Genomic DNA, 13,270 nt, shown 5'->3' with positions numbered 1-13,270 from the left:
TTAAGTATATATGTGGGAGTTTATTTATTCAGGACTCATATTAGTTTGAAGCATGTGCAAGAAATAAACGTAGGTATAGTAAAAAACTAAACTATTACAATTCAGGCTTAATTCAGAACGCTATAGGAGCAAGACAAAATTTAGCGAAACCACTTGGGTTTCGTTGCCAATCTTGTGATACATAGCCAATAACGTATAACACACGCTATTAAGTTAAGCTAAAATTATCATTACTGATTCTAAGGCATTTTAAATTAATGTAGCAGACTGCGCTGCTCCCTGACCTTCTAATTTGACCCAGTTTATTAATTTTCGCAGACTGTTATTATTACAGAAATTTTATAAAAACTAAGCTTGAACTTTCGATTATGTCGAAAAGAGTTTCCAATTCTGGAGTTACAAAAGGGATCTACAAAGCGAAACCATGTTTAGAAGTCCATTAAACAAAATGTGGAATTGCTGCAAAAAATGCATACAGGCATATTCGTCTTAAAATTATGTGAGGAGTATGGCATTGGAAAGTCCACTGTATATGACACAAGAAAAAAGAAAAAGGAACTTTTTGAATTTTTTGTGGGAGCATCTTAAACAACTTGCATTGAACGAAATGTTTAATAAAGTAAACAAATATTAAGCTTTCTTTTGTAAATTTTGATACCCTTTAGATCATAATTGTTCTTTATTTCATAAATTACAATTTCATAATTTTAATTGTATAATTTCTGCATGCCATCTTACCAGATTTAAATTGATGATCTATTATTAGGGGGACCAAAAAGTAATGTCGTTTCTACGCATGTCGACAACAACGATAGACAACAACATGCTAAGGGCAGAAGTGGACGCAAATCAATGTCAAACAATCGAGGAACTGTCAAACACTCTTAACCAACCTTGGTCGACCAAAAACATTTAAAGCAGAATGGAAAAATAAGCAAAGCAGGTGTTTGAGTCCCCCATAATCTGTCCGAAGAGAACAAAGCCAACCTATCCATCACACGCAATGTATTGCTTCAACGGCACCATACAGAACCATTTTTTGATCGCTTGATTAGTGGAGACAGAAAAATAAGTCCTATATGATAATCCAAAACTCAAAAGGCAGTTTTAATAGGGGTTACAAAGGGTTTACATCCCGAAAAGGCACTTCTGGGTATTTGGTGGAGTATTCGTGGAATTGTTCATTTTGAATTGCTGAAATCTGGAAAAACTGTTAATGTAGACCTTTATTCTGAACAATTGGATCTAGTGAACCAATCTTTAATTGGAAAATATCCGGCGATTGTCAACAGAAAAGGCGTCATTCTGCAACACGACTGTGCAAGACGAACACTGGAAAAACATAATGAATTGGGGTGGGAGGTACTGCCTCACCCACCATATTCGCCCGATATCGCACCCTCGGATTTCCATTTATTCCAATCCCTACAACATTTTCTTAGTAACAAAAAATTTCAAAATTTTGATGATGTCCAAAATGCCATCTTGAGATATTTTACTCAAAAACCAATTGATTTTTATTGATCTGGGATTGAAATCTGCATACTAGATGGCAAAAGGTTGCTGATAACGAGGGTGATTATATTATTGCTTAAAAATAAAAACTTGTTACAAATTTATTTGTTTGAATTTAATGTAAGAAAGCAACATTACTTTACAGCCCCCCACAGGATTTGGAAATATCCCAAATCCGGAATCGGCTAGTGCGGATTTCGAACTTTGTACTGTATTTATTAATACTATATGAAGAGATACATTTTTAAATTATAAAAAATATTGCTTAAATTTTTAATGCATTTTATTCTCACTTTTTTGAAGTGTTTGTAAGAGTAAATTTTTAATTTTGCAATGTTATTGTCTGTTATTTTACTTCAATATTTATAATTAAATTTTATATACAACAAAATTTATTTTGTAGATTTCAAAATTGTGCATCATATACATATTTAATACTTCTAAATATGTCAAACAATACATAAAAAGTATTATAAATTAAACATGCTTATCTTCTACTACAGAAATGTTTAACAGCAACAAAATTTAATTATAAGATTTTTCTTTTCTTTCATGTTTGCAGCAAATGCAAGAAATAAAAATAATTCTGAAGATGTTTTTTATGTTGAAAGGTATCTAGTGGCATTAACTGCATAAGATACTTTTAAGCAAGTTGTAGCTTATATTTAAAAGAGTCGCTGATATTATCATCCAAGACTCATATTTTCAAACTACAGTAAATTTTTTTATAAACATGAGGTTTAGAATAATCACTTTCCTAAAAATCAAATAATGACACAAACATCAAGTTCTTAGGAGCCTGAATTAATCAGAATCACAGAAATTCAGTGGTTATGTAGAAATTATCCACAGCAGGACAACTCAGAAAGTTCTGGGGACAAGTAAAACATGCACCAAAAATTTTGGAATCATTTGCCATGATCTTTATTAAATAAATTTAAGATGATTTCTGAAAATAAAAATTCAACTTTTTTTAAAATTAAATACTGGAAAGCACTTTCCTGTTTTCTCACATGTGCTTAAAATTCTAATTTAGAATGCAGTTGTCAAGAACTGAATTTATTGCCTATGAAAAAATATTTCATTTTCAGATTAGATATAAAAGAATTTTTTTACCTCAGTAGTACATAGAGACTTCAAACTGCAAAATGTCCTGCAAAAAAGAAATAAAAATGCATTTCAATAGTCAGTACATAACAGAATATGCTATACAATATTTACATATAAGTTGCTTCAAAGGACTAAACTGGGAAGTAAATTTCTTCTGAAATTTAAGATGAATATGAAGAAGGTATACAATAAATAATTATGAAACTAAATTGAAGACCTTTAACTAAGAATTTAAACATGCTGCTAATTAATGTATACAGAATCATAGCCTTTAGTGCAGTAATAAGGAATAGCAAATGTAATAAACAGTAACTCTTTAATCAACACTAAGAAAACTGCTGAAACTGAACATAAAACACTAAGTTAATAATTTCAGAAACAGTTACAAAAAAATAATTGTTTAAAATTTTTACATATAACAACATAACACTGTTGGGCATAATAACAATTCAGCCTTTTAGGGCATAGTACATGCAGCAGAAAAGGTTTGAGATGGCACACAATTTGCTCTCAGTTCAGTTTTATATCCCTTTGGCCAGTGAAGGCAAACTCATTAGTCAACAGAGTCAATTATCAACAGTTCAGCACTGTATTTATTAATACTTGTATTCTCTTTTCAAGTATCTTCTTCCATTCATTCTCTGCATATGTCCAAACCATCTTATACCTTTCTCAACACTACATCTTTTTTTGCTCCACAACACTCCCTAAAATTAACTCAATATTTCAGTTTTTAAGTCTTAGTTAAACTATATATATATGTCGAATAAAACTTGATATTATACTTAATAACGATACTATTTTATTGATAAAAGAGAATTGCAATATATTGAAAAACTTGAATCGCAATAATGACTAACAAAACACTAATGTAAACAATGGCCTTGCATCTTCTTGAAAAGTTTGCATTTTGTATGTTGTTTTTCATTTTAAGCCTTATTACAAGTTTTCATGAATAAGATGACTTCTCTATTTACTCTTGACAAAAAGTTCATGCTTGAAAATTATTGATCGTATGAATATGTAGACTCGAATAAGAAAAACATCAAACGTTAGTTTTTTAAGCTGATTACATGAGTCGGGAATAATATTATTCCACATGTTTTCCTTCTCCAGATTACTTGTGCTGTGAACTAAGCACACATTTATTTTTCTCCAATGTTTCTACATCAGCACTTAAAATGTTCAAATTTCAAGTTTCATATTTTTTTTTTTTTTTTTAAATTCAGCAATTGATTTCAGAGTTGCCAATGTGAATATTAAACAGAGAAATGCAATTCCGTTGCACTAGTATTAAGAGGTTTTTTAACAAAGGCTAATGTTGCTTTGCTGATTCAGAATTCCTGAAACCTGCTGAGAAAAACTTCTGTCATAAAACTGTTGTTTTGAAATGGCAAATGTCAATATTAGATCTATTTTCTTGAGAATGTTTCAACAGGCTTGGAAAGTGAACCAAAGTTTCTGTTTCAAAAATCTTGAGCAGAAAGAGATAATTTGCTTTCAAATGAAATAACTTCTTCCAACATCAGAAAAATTGTGTTTCCTCTTCCCTATAGGAGGTTCGAATCCCGCGAACGGGCTGGCTGCATGGGCGTTTTCGTGGTTTTCCCCATGTGTAACGTGTTAAAAATGAGCCAGTTTCCCTTAGAAAGTCCTCCACGAAGGCATCCCTCCTCTTAGGCAGATAGCCCTCGAGGCTTTGCCATAATCACACACACACACACACACCTCTTCCCTATAGTTTTTTGATTAAGCTGATTTAGATGAGATGTAACGTCTACCATAAAATAAAATTTTTGGATCTACTGATCATTCATTAGTTCTGGATTATAAACACTCATTTCAAGGAGTAATGCTTTAACTTCTGTTAATAAGGATGCAAAACATTTCAAAACATTTCCTCTTGATAACCAACGCACTTTATTATTCAGCAGAAGATCTGAGTACTCGCTCTCCATTTCAACTAAAAATTCTTTAAACTGGCGATGATTAAAAGCTGTAGTAATAATGAGGTTAACAATAATATAATTATGAATTCCATAACTTTGCAAATTTCTTCTGGAAATGTCGAGCACAAAGCGCTTCTTGATGAATGATACAATGGTAAGTAAGATCTTGTCACTGATTTTTCCTTTCAAAATAATAACAAAAACGTTTCTTACCCCGGTCATTCTTTTCGCCCTGTTTGTTGCAACTGAGACAAGTTTATCGAGATTTGGTGATCTACCAGGAGACCAGAAGAAAAAGCAGAGTTGGCAGCTGTGGTTTATAAATATAAAAAACTATTTTTATTCGAATCCTGGTATATACCAACATTTTCTGTACTTTTTTTGGTTTAATTTATAAAGTAAGTTCAAAAGCAATCTAAATAAATATATATATGCATTTTTCAAGTACTGAAAAGGAAGGGCATGATGGGAATGATCTTCTAGCAATGGTGAAAGGGGTGGAATAGGGCAAAATAGGTTGAGAACCACAATGTTAGATCTTTTAAGTATTAGTTAAAAAAAAAATAAGTTTGAAGCTTTACACGGCATTTAATTATTATTAAATGAAATTTGTTTACATCTAATTAGAATTTCGGAACACTTCCGCAAAGAACCCGGCAAATGTAAACATCGCCAACTTTGGCGATAATAGTTCAAACCTGGTAATCCGGCAGATTCAACCTATTCGCTTGTAAGAAGGTTGCAACCATTCCTCTAACGTTCATTTTGTTGAATTATCACCGTCATTGTTCGCATTTGCCAATTTAAATTATTCTTCACTTATTTATTATTATTTTTTTTTGTATTTTCACGTTATTATTTATGAACTTTTAACAAATAGATAGAAATATTTTCATATAATAAAGGAAGTTTTCGGTGACAGATGCTAGTTTGTGGAAGAAAATATGGCGGGAGAGGGGTTAATGATAATTGGTAACATGGCTGTTAACGTAGCGTTAAGCACACAGAATCATGAGGTTTCCAACCGATAAAATATTTTGACTTCATCACCTGCCAAAATATGCATTTTAAATAATTAATTAAGTAATGTTTTTATTATTGGTATGGTCATCTAAAATTATGAGAAAAACAATATTTATGGCTTAAAACTTTAACCAGATAATATATTGTTAATGCTTTTCCAACAATAACATTTGAGAAGATTTCAGGTGTGACACACAAAGAGATGATTAAACTGAAATAAAAAGTATTATTGATTCTCTAAAATGACAGAATAGTTTTATGGATACTCAAAGTCATCAAAATTAGCAAACCACTACTTGTGTAATGAATCCAAGTGCAAATGACTCTTCAAAAGTTTTATTAACAATGCTACTGAATAGAATTTCAATACTGAAAATTATTGGCACTGTCAAATATACTATGAAAGACAGGCAGTTGTTTCAACATAAAATGCTTTAAACTGTTTACAAGTAAATTGATAAAAATAACATTGAAAAACTGTTTATGTAAAATGGATGTATTAAAAGTCATGCATTCATTAATTTATTACAGGCACATGGCTCTTATTGAACTAAGACTGTCACTGAATGATTGTTTGGAATCGACATTTCTTGCTGTCTGAAACCTACTTCACCTATGATGTAAATATGCAGTTGTGGTTCTCACTGACATAAAGTTTAGCCACTCCTGATCGATTATATATGTCTACTGTATTTATACCTATTATACTAATTATCAGATACAATTTTGAGAATATCAACAAGCAAAACACTTAAAAATTTAAAAAAGACACTTGTAGTAGAAATATTAATATTCTATATGAATTATGGAAAGTACATGTAATGAATAATACCATGACCAAACACTTAAAAAAAAGAATAGATTAAGTATTTCCTACCTCGATACTTGAGAAAGCAATCCTGTTACACAACACATAGTTAACTTTTGATTACATGATATTACATATTACATATTTAGTCCTACGAGTGGTTAAGAAGGCTGAATAGTGGTAGTTCAATCTCGGCTCAAATCCTGAAAAACAAGCTGGTTGTGCAGGTTATTTTTTCGTATGTGTTTTGTGAATTTTGTGACATTTTCGTGGTTTTCCATGAGCCTATTTACCCTAGAAAATATTCACAAAAGCATGCCTTTTTCAGCTAGCTCTCACATGCTTTGTATATTGAATTAAGTACACACAAACCCTTCTTAATTTTAAAATGATAAAGTTATTAAGTTCACATTACATGCAACGAAGCTTTTTACAAGCCAGGATACTTTCTTTAACAATTACAGTGCTAATTAGTGCTGTACTTCTCAGTTATATGTGAAATAACATCTCAGTGTCACTGCTTGTGACACATTTGTTTCACTTAAGTCTTCTTATGCAGTCATAAGCATGAAATAAACAAAACAATAACATTTGAGAAGATTTCAGGTGTGACACACAAAGAGATGATTAAACTGAAATAAAAAGTATTATTGATTCTCTAAAATGACAGAATAGTTTTATGGATACTCAAAAACTCATGGTTATGCATGAAAAACCTAATCCATACATCCTTGGTGACTGATATTAACATAGTTTTTATGCTGCATTTGTGAACTACGCGGTTAAATTGAGTGAAATTGTGACTAAATTTCAGAAGACTTATAAAATTATGGTGTGAAAATTTAAATGTGAAATTAAAATCAAGGATACATTGGACAGAACAATCAAAAAAGAAATGTTGTCCATAAATATATTAATAATAATTAATGATAAAATGGACATTTAAAATATTCATATAATAAATATATACAATTAGTGTAATTAAAATAAATATATGCATTTAAAAATGATCTAACTTGGACCATATTTGCAATTTTTGTAATGTTATTAAATATGGACTTTAAATAAAATTTTTAGCAGCATACATCATTTGGGTTTGTTTAAATTATGGAAAAGCATGGGAGAGATATCTGCCTAAAAGAAAAGATGCCTTCAAGGAGGTCTTTCTGAAGGACACTGGTTTGAATCCACGTTACATATTGGGAATACCATGAAAACAATCATACAACTTGCCCATTAGCTTGGCTAACTAAACTACCAGAGTTCAGTCACTTTACTGTTTAGCTGCTGATGAGCTGTATATCAGTTGCAAAGCAGTGCACAAAAAATGATATATTCCTTGGTTCTCGTTATGAGTTACACAGGGTTCATAGCCACATTTTAGTTAAAAAAATAAGCACTTTTCAAGCACATTTTAAGAAAAAAAATAAGCACCTGTCTAATGACATTATACACAACTGCATAACCTTAATTAGACTTGTAATTTAAAATATGAGAAATGCAGTATTTATTAAGAGAGAATAAGCATTACCTCAACCATGGAAAATAATTACTTTTTTTTTCCCTTTAAATTTTAAATAACAGTTCAATTTACAGAACTAGTTTACAATGAGAGAAAAAAAAAAAACTATGCAGAACTAAACTATATTACAAGATTTAATGATGAAATTTCAGTTCAAAATAGAGAAAATAAATAATAATAAGGCATATTTATTGTATTTGCTTGGAACCTAATAATAAATACAATTTATTTTTCCACTCATATTAATATTTAAATAATTTAAATCTAAATTCTGAATATTTTCTAAATTTTCATTGTATATCAGTTTTCTCTTAACAGATATTGCAAGCAAAGTAATTTAAGTAAAAAAGAGGAACATTTCTGAAATCAGAAGACAGAAATTTGCTTCATGCAGTCATCCTTTAACAGTAAAAGCTTAACTAAGCCGCATACTTGGAAACTGGCGAATATTCGGACAGTTGAGCGTAACTTGAAAAAGAGGAGCGGAGGGGGGGGGGGTTGACTGTAGCCACTTTTTAGATTTTTCCGCTAAATAAATGCTTTTGACATTTTGATATGTGAATCATATAAAAATAAACCAATGGAACTGAAAAATATTCTGCTTAGCAAGCACAGTAAAACTCTTTTAAGTGTTCATAAACAAATCTCAAACAGAACATCAAAATTAATTAATTAATTATCTCTGCGAAATATCGCAAACGTTATTGCACAATACGTGTGCCATAATTCTTCCCTACGTGATATTACGCAATCGGAATCAACAGCTGCTGAAATTGGGAGAATAAAGAACTAAATATGAGTAACTGGGGTGTTTTTCATTCTAATTTTCAACAGACGGCGTTAAATTTCCGCAATAGAATCATTCTTCGCTTGGGTTGGTAGACCGCAGAACTTTTAGTCCTATTCAATCCAGATTGGAAAGTGACAAAAAAAAAAAAAAAAGTCCGTTGCTTGTTTTGCAGCGAACTTGTAACAGTTTCAATATTTGACATTTTGCGGAGAAAGGGGAGAACCTCCCAATCTTCGCACTATATAATGTATTGGCCAAAAAAAATTAAATTATTTTGACTATTCGATTACTTTCCCTTTATTTAAGCCATTCCGAGTATTATTCCTAAAATGCTGTGTTAAAATACAACCATTTTTGGAAGTTTACTATACTTCAGCAGTTACTGCAACTGTTATTATAAACATTCATACATATACTCATAATATAAGCATAATGATCATAATAAACACAAATATGAACTGACCAAGCGGAATGAGAATGCAAATTATTAAGATCTGGATAAAAATTTAAACGTGTATAGTATTTGGGTGGGAGGAAAAGAATGCCGAATGTACCGAAATTTTCTACTGCTTTCGCAATTCTTTGACCAATATAACGACGGGCACCTGTCTGTACTCTTTGTGCGCACCAAAGGTTATGTTAATGCAGAGAAAGGGGGAAAAGCTATTTCCGGGAGTATGATTCACCACCTGACATTCAATATTAAGAAAAGTTGTTTATTTAGTTTCGGCTTTGGTAGGGGGAAAATAGCGCGTTCATTAAAAAAAAAAGCACTAAAAGCAAAAAATAAGCACTAAAAACAAAAAAATAAGGGCTTTAAAGAAAAAGTAAGCACCTATAAGGGCCTTTATATTTTATTTTCAAATATAAGGACTTATAAGCACTTATAAGGACCGCTATGAACCCTGGTTACATGCAAAAAAGCAAGTCTTAATAAAAATCGATATGCCAAATGTAAAGTTAATATGTTGGTTTTTTCGTGCAATACATGAACATATACATAAAATTTAAAAAAATAAGTCAGAGCAGAATATAATTTATTACTAAAAAAACTTTTATGTAATCAGTTGCAATTAAGTTTCTATTTAAATGAGAATATCTATTCATTTCATTTATGCGATCACAATGGATTTTCAATCGTAGTTTTGGAAGTACTTTAAAATTATGCAATGAAGATATTAATCGTAAATTCACAATTTCTTTAGAAACTGCACTGTTAAAAACATAAATATTTTGGAATTTTATAATACTGAAAGATATTCAAAGACAGATCTCAATTTTCCCAAGAAATTGCCAAGAAAAAGGGTCATTATTACAAAGCTCAATATTACATGATTTTTCTACTTCCATTAAGCTTTACATATTGTTTTCTGTGCTAACTTGAATTAAATATAAATTTATTTTCGTGCATCGTGTTTAACCAGTTAATTTTGAATTTTCACTTTCATATGCTTAATATATTGTTTTCTCTGCTAACGTGAATTTATGTTACTTATTCTTTAATTACTTTGATTATATTCTTTAAATATCATGTTTACGCGGCTTACTTCCATGTGTTTTAATATCTCATAACCAACGCCCATCAACCATAGGTGAACTTGGCGAGTAAAACAGCAACGGCGCCAACGGGTTCTCTGTGGATGAAAATTCAGAATTTCTAAATCAATCAAACACATTCATGAAAACAAGCAATTTCAAAAGTCATTATAATAACAGTAGTCAAGAAAGCATAAAGTTACCAGCAAGAAATCTCTAACAAAGTTAAAGATCATCCATATAATCCAATTGCTATATTAATCAAAATAAATAAGAAATTCAGTACAAAGTCTGAAATCCAGACGTCCATTATCCGAAATGATCTAAAATCCGGACCTCAAAACCACCAACAACATTTTTCTCCTAGGTTTTACGCATGCACATTTGATTCCACCCCCCTCCGAGCATAATAAAACATCTGGAGTGTGCCAATTCTTAATTTCACTTTGACACTAAATGAAATACATTGTTATTGAAGAAACAAACCTTTTAGCATAAATATGTACGATCAGGATCAGTAACTTGGTTTCATTCCTGCGTATCCGCTTTATGGTACACATCTCAAACTGAAACATTCCACATAGATACATCATTGATCTGACGCCAACCTTGGGAATCATTATTTATTATACTTTCCTTTCATCACCGCATGTTTATCAAAACATGACAACTTCAGTAATGACTCATGTAGCGATGCCTAAACAATTTTTGGTACTTTTCCGTTTTGCCGGCGCAAGCGATAAAGTCGCCAATAATGGTACAATCGATGCCAAAAGGAATATTCTCGCTGGTAACCTTTTACGCCTCATTTTCAAAACAAGTCGCAGCTTTTTCTTATCAGATTGATTGTTTTTTTCAATACTGGCATATAATTACATAGAATTTTTATCAGATAGTTCAGTTTTATGTCTAAGGCCATTTTCAGTAGTTAAGTCAATTAGGATGCAATCACAGCTCTTACCCGAAGCCGAAAATATAGAAAAGGTAAAGTCAAGGGTTAAATTCATCAATTCTAATAAGGATACATTAGCGAAGTAAAGCACTGCAGTTTTACATAATTTCTAAGTAAGCTATTCGTACGAATTGAAATATTTCTTGCATTTAAACTTGTGTTCCAAATTAAGATTTAACTTGAAATTAATGTAGATAATTACTGAGAGCATTAGATTTTTGTAGAGTAGTTTACGTGAGATGAGATAGCTTAGGGTCACGTGATATAAACCGGCGAATTAGGATTTTGAACCATGAAAGCATAGTAAATTCTTAAATTAATGTCTTTTTACAAATTTATTGTCTTTATTTATCGGCTTTTTATAAAGTTTTAAGCGATATTAAAATGTTTATGCCTTCAAAAAATGAATTCTTAGAACTAAGATTTTTTTAATATTTTTTATGTGTATACTGTCTGTTGTCGCAAATAAAGTCTGCTTGGCGAGATTTGCGCCGGCGAAACGGAAAAGTACCCAATTTTTCTTGTTAGTAATTGAATAATAAAGGTGTATGGTAACCTTATATGTTGACATTACGCTTGGCGATGATTACAGATTTAAGTTAAATGTGCTAAAAAAATGTAATGCTAAAAAAAAGGAAACATTTACCAAACATTTCTTTCCATGTGATAAAAATAGATTTTGTTGATGATACTCATAGACTCAAAGATTAAATTTATGGCTATTTGAATTAAGAATAATTGATTTGTTATTCACATAAACCCAGAACCAGCACCAGGGCTCGTATGGCTGCAGAGACTCGGAGAATTTAGGACCCACAGAGACTGCATCAGGCGGTAAGATATCTAGCGCCGGCCTTCAATAAGGCTGAAATATATGTGGGAATTTATTTATTCAGAACTCTAATAAGCCTTAAGCACGTGAAAGAAATAGACATAAGTATGATAAATAACAAAACTAATATAATTCAGGCATAATTGTCTCAGTGCGTGATAGAAGCAAGATAAAATTTAACAGAACAACTTGTCGTTAGTCGCCAAGCTCATGATGCATAGCCAAATATGTACAGTGAAGGATAGCTAAATTTGATGATGATAGCCACTAATTTTAAAGGTTTTCGGATATAGCAAAACAAAGGCGAAATTTTCCAATTAACGGATTTTGTAAAGAAATGTGGACAAGCTGTAATAAATGAGGATGATATAAAAGAAGTTTTCATTGTGATGACAATCCTTCTCAATCATCAATCAATTAATGAATGGCGAAATCTGTAGTATAGTTCTAGATCCAGAAAATACGCTACTGATAGTGAAGAAAGTGACAGAGAAGTTACTGACAACGAGAAAATTTTGATTGACAAATTAATCGGAATTCTCGAAACAGCAGTTACAGGACTTCAACAATGTAACTAAGCAAAGGATTATGCCTGTCTACAGAATTAAAGAGAATGTATTAGCGCAACAAACGGAGCAACTTAAACAACTTGCATTGAGAGAAATGTTTAATAAGGCAAACAAATCAATATTAAGCTTCTTTTTTTTTTTTTTTTTTTTTTTTTTTTTTTGTAAATTTTGATACCCTTTAGGTCATAAATACTTCATTATTTCACAAACTTTATCCATGTACACGTCGATCTATTTTCACTTAAAAAAAAAAATCCCCGAATTTCACAAAAATGGCATTGTGCACTCTTTTAACTTTATCCATGTACACATCGACCTATTTTCACTTAAAAAAAATCCCAGAATTGCACAAACTTGCATTGCACACTCCCTTTACTTTGTCCATGTACACATTGATATATTTACACTTAAAAAGTCAAAGGAGCACCAAATTCTACAATATAGGGGAAAAAAATGAAAAATCTCAATAAAATACATTTTAAACCAAAAAATAAAATAACATAGAAAAGAAAAAACATGTTATATATTTAAGCACTACGAAAAGCAAATATTCACTTACCATGATTTTCGAGTTCGCTTCGTACACCCCGAGCCACGTAAAAATCAAAATATCAATCATACTCAAATGACTTTTTTCAAACCAGGTACTCTTTCTGATCGAACA

General features: G+C 31.0%; 2 protein-coding genes across 12 annotated transcripts in view; one reads left to right on the top strand and one right to left on the bottom strand.

Annotated features, from left to right (window-relative positions):
- Positions 1-13,270, top strand: part of LOC146996199 (uncharacterized) — a 231,616-nt gene that overhangs the window by 92,315 nt on the left and 126,031 nt on the right. The window contains exon 3 of one of the 5 annotated variants that reach the window (XR_015042042.1): positions 6,129-6,274. The exons of 2 other annotated variants lie outside the window; for them this stretch is intronic. The gene's annotated coding sequence lies outside the window, so the exon portion shown is untranslated. Of the gene's footprint in view, positions 1-766; positions 956-6,128; positions 6,275-13,270 lie in introns of those variants that run through there. 2 more of the 5 variants (XR_015042043.1, XR_015042045.1) reach the window with 2 other exon arrangements.
- The window catches only part of LOC146996201 (uncharacterized), a 186,932-nt gene that overhangs the window by 169,352 nt on the left and 4,310 nt on the right, over positions 1-13,270 (bottom strand). For 6 of the 7 annotated variants that reach the window (XR_015042051.1, XR_015042050.1, XR_015042049.1 and 3 more), the window contains exon 2: positions 2,632-2,668. Coding sequence is in view for 1 of the 7 variants with exons in the window: in XM_085820311.1 (XP_085676437.1) it covers positions 2,632-2,668 (37 nt within the window). In the remaining 6 variants the exon portion in view is untranslated. Of the gene's footprint in view, positions 1-2,631; positions 2,669-10,264; positions 11,605-13,270 lie in introns of those variants that run through there. The other variant, XR_015042052.1, reaches the window with a different exon arrangement.

Source organism: Stegodyphus dumicola, chromosome 7 (genome assembly GCF_044657685.1).
Source record: "Stegodyphus dumicola isolate Sdum_Otavi_A_Nest chromosome 7, ASM4465768v1".
Classification (NCBI taxonomy): Eukaryota; Metazoa; Arthropoda; class Arachnida; order Araneae; family Eresidae; genus Stegodyphus; species Stegodyphus dumicola.
Note: the sequence above shows the minus strand (reverse complement) of the source record. Positions and strands in the feature narration are given on the sequence as shown.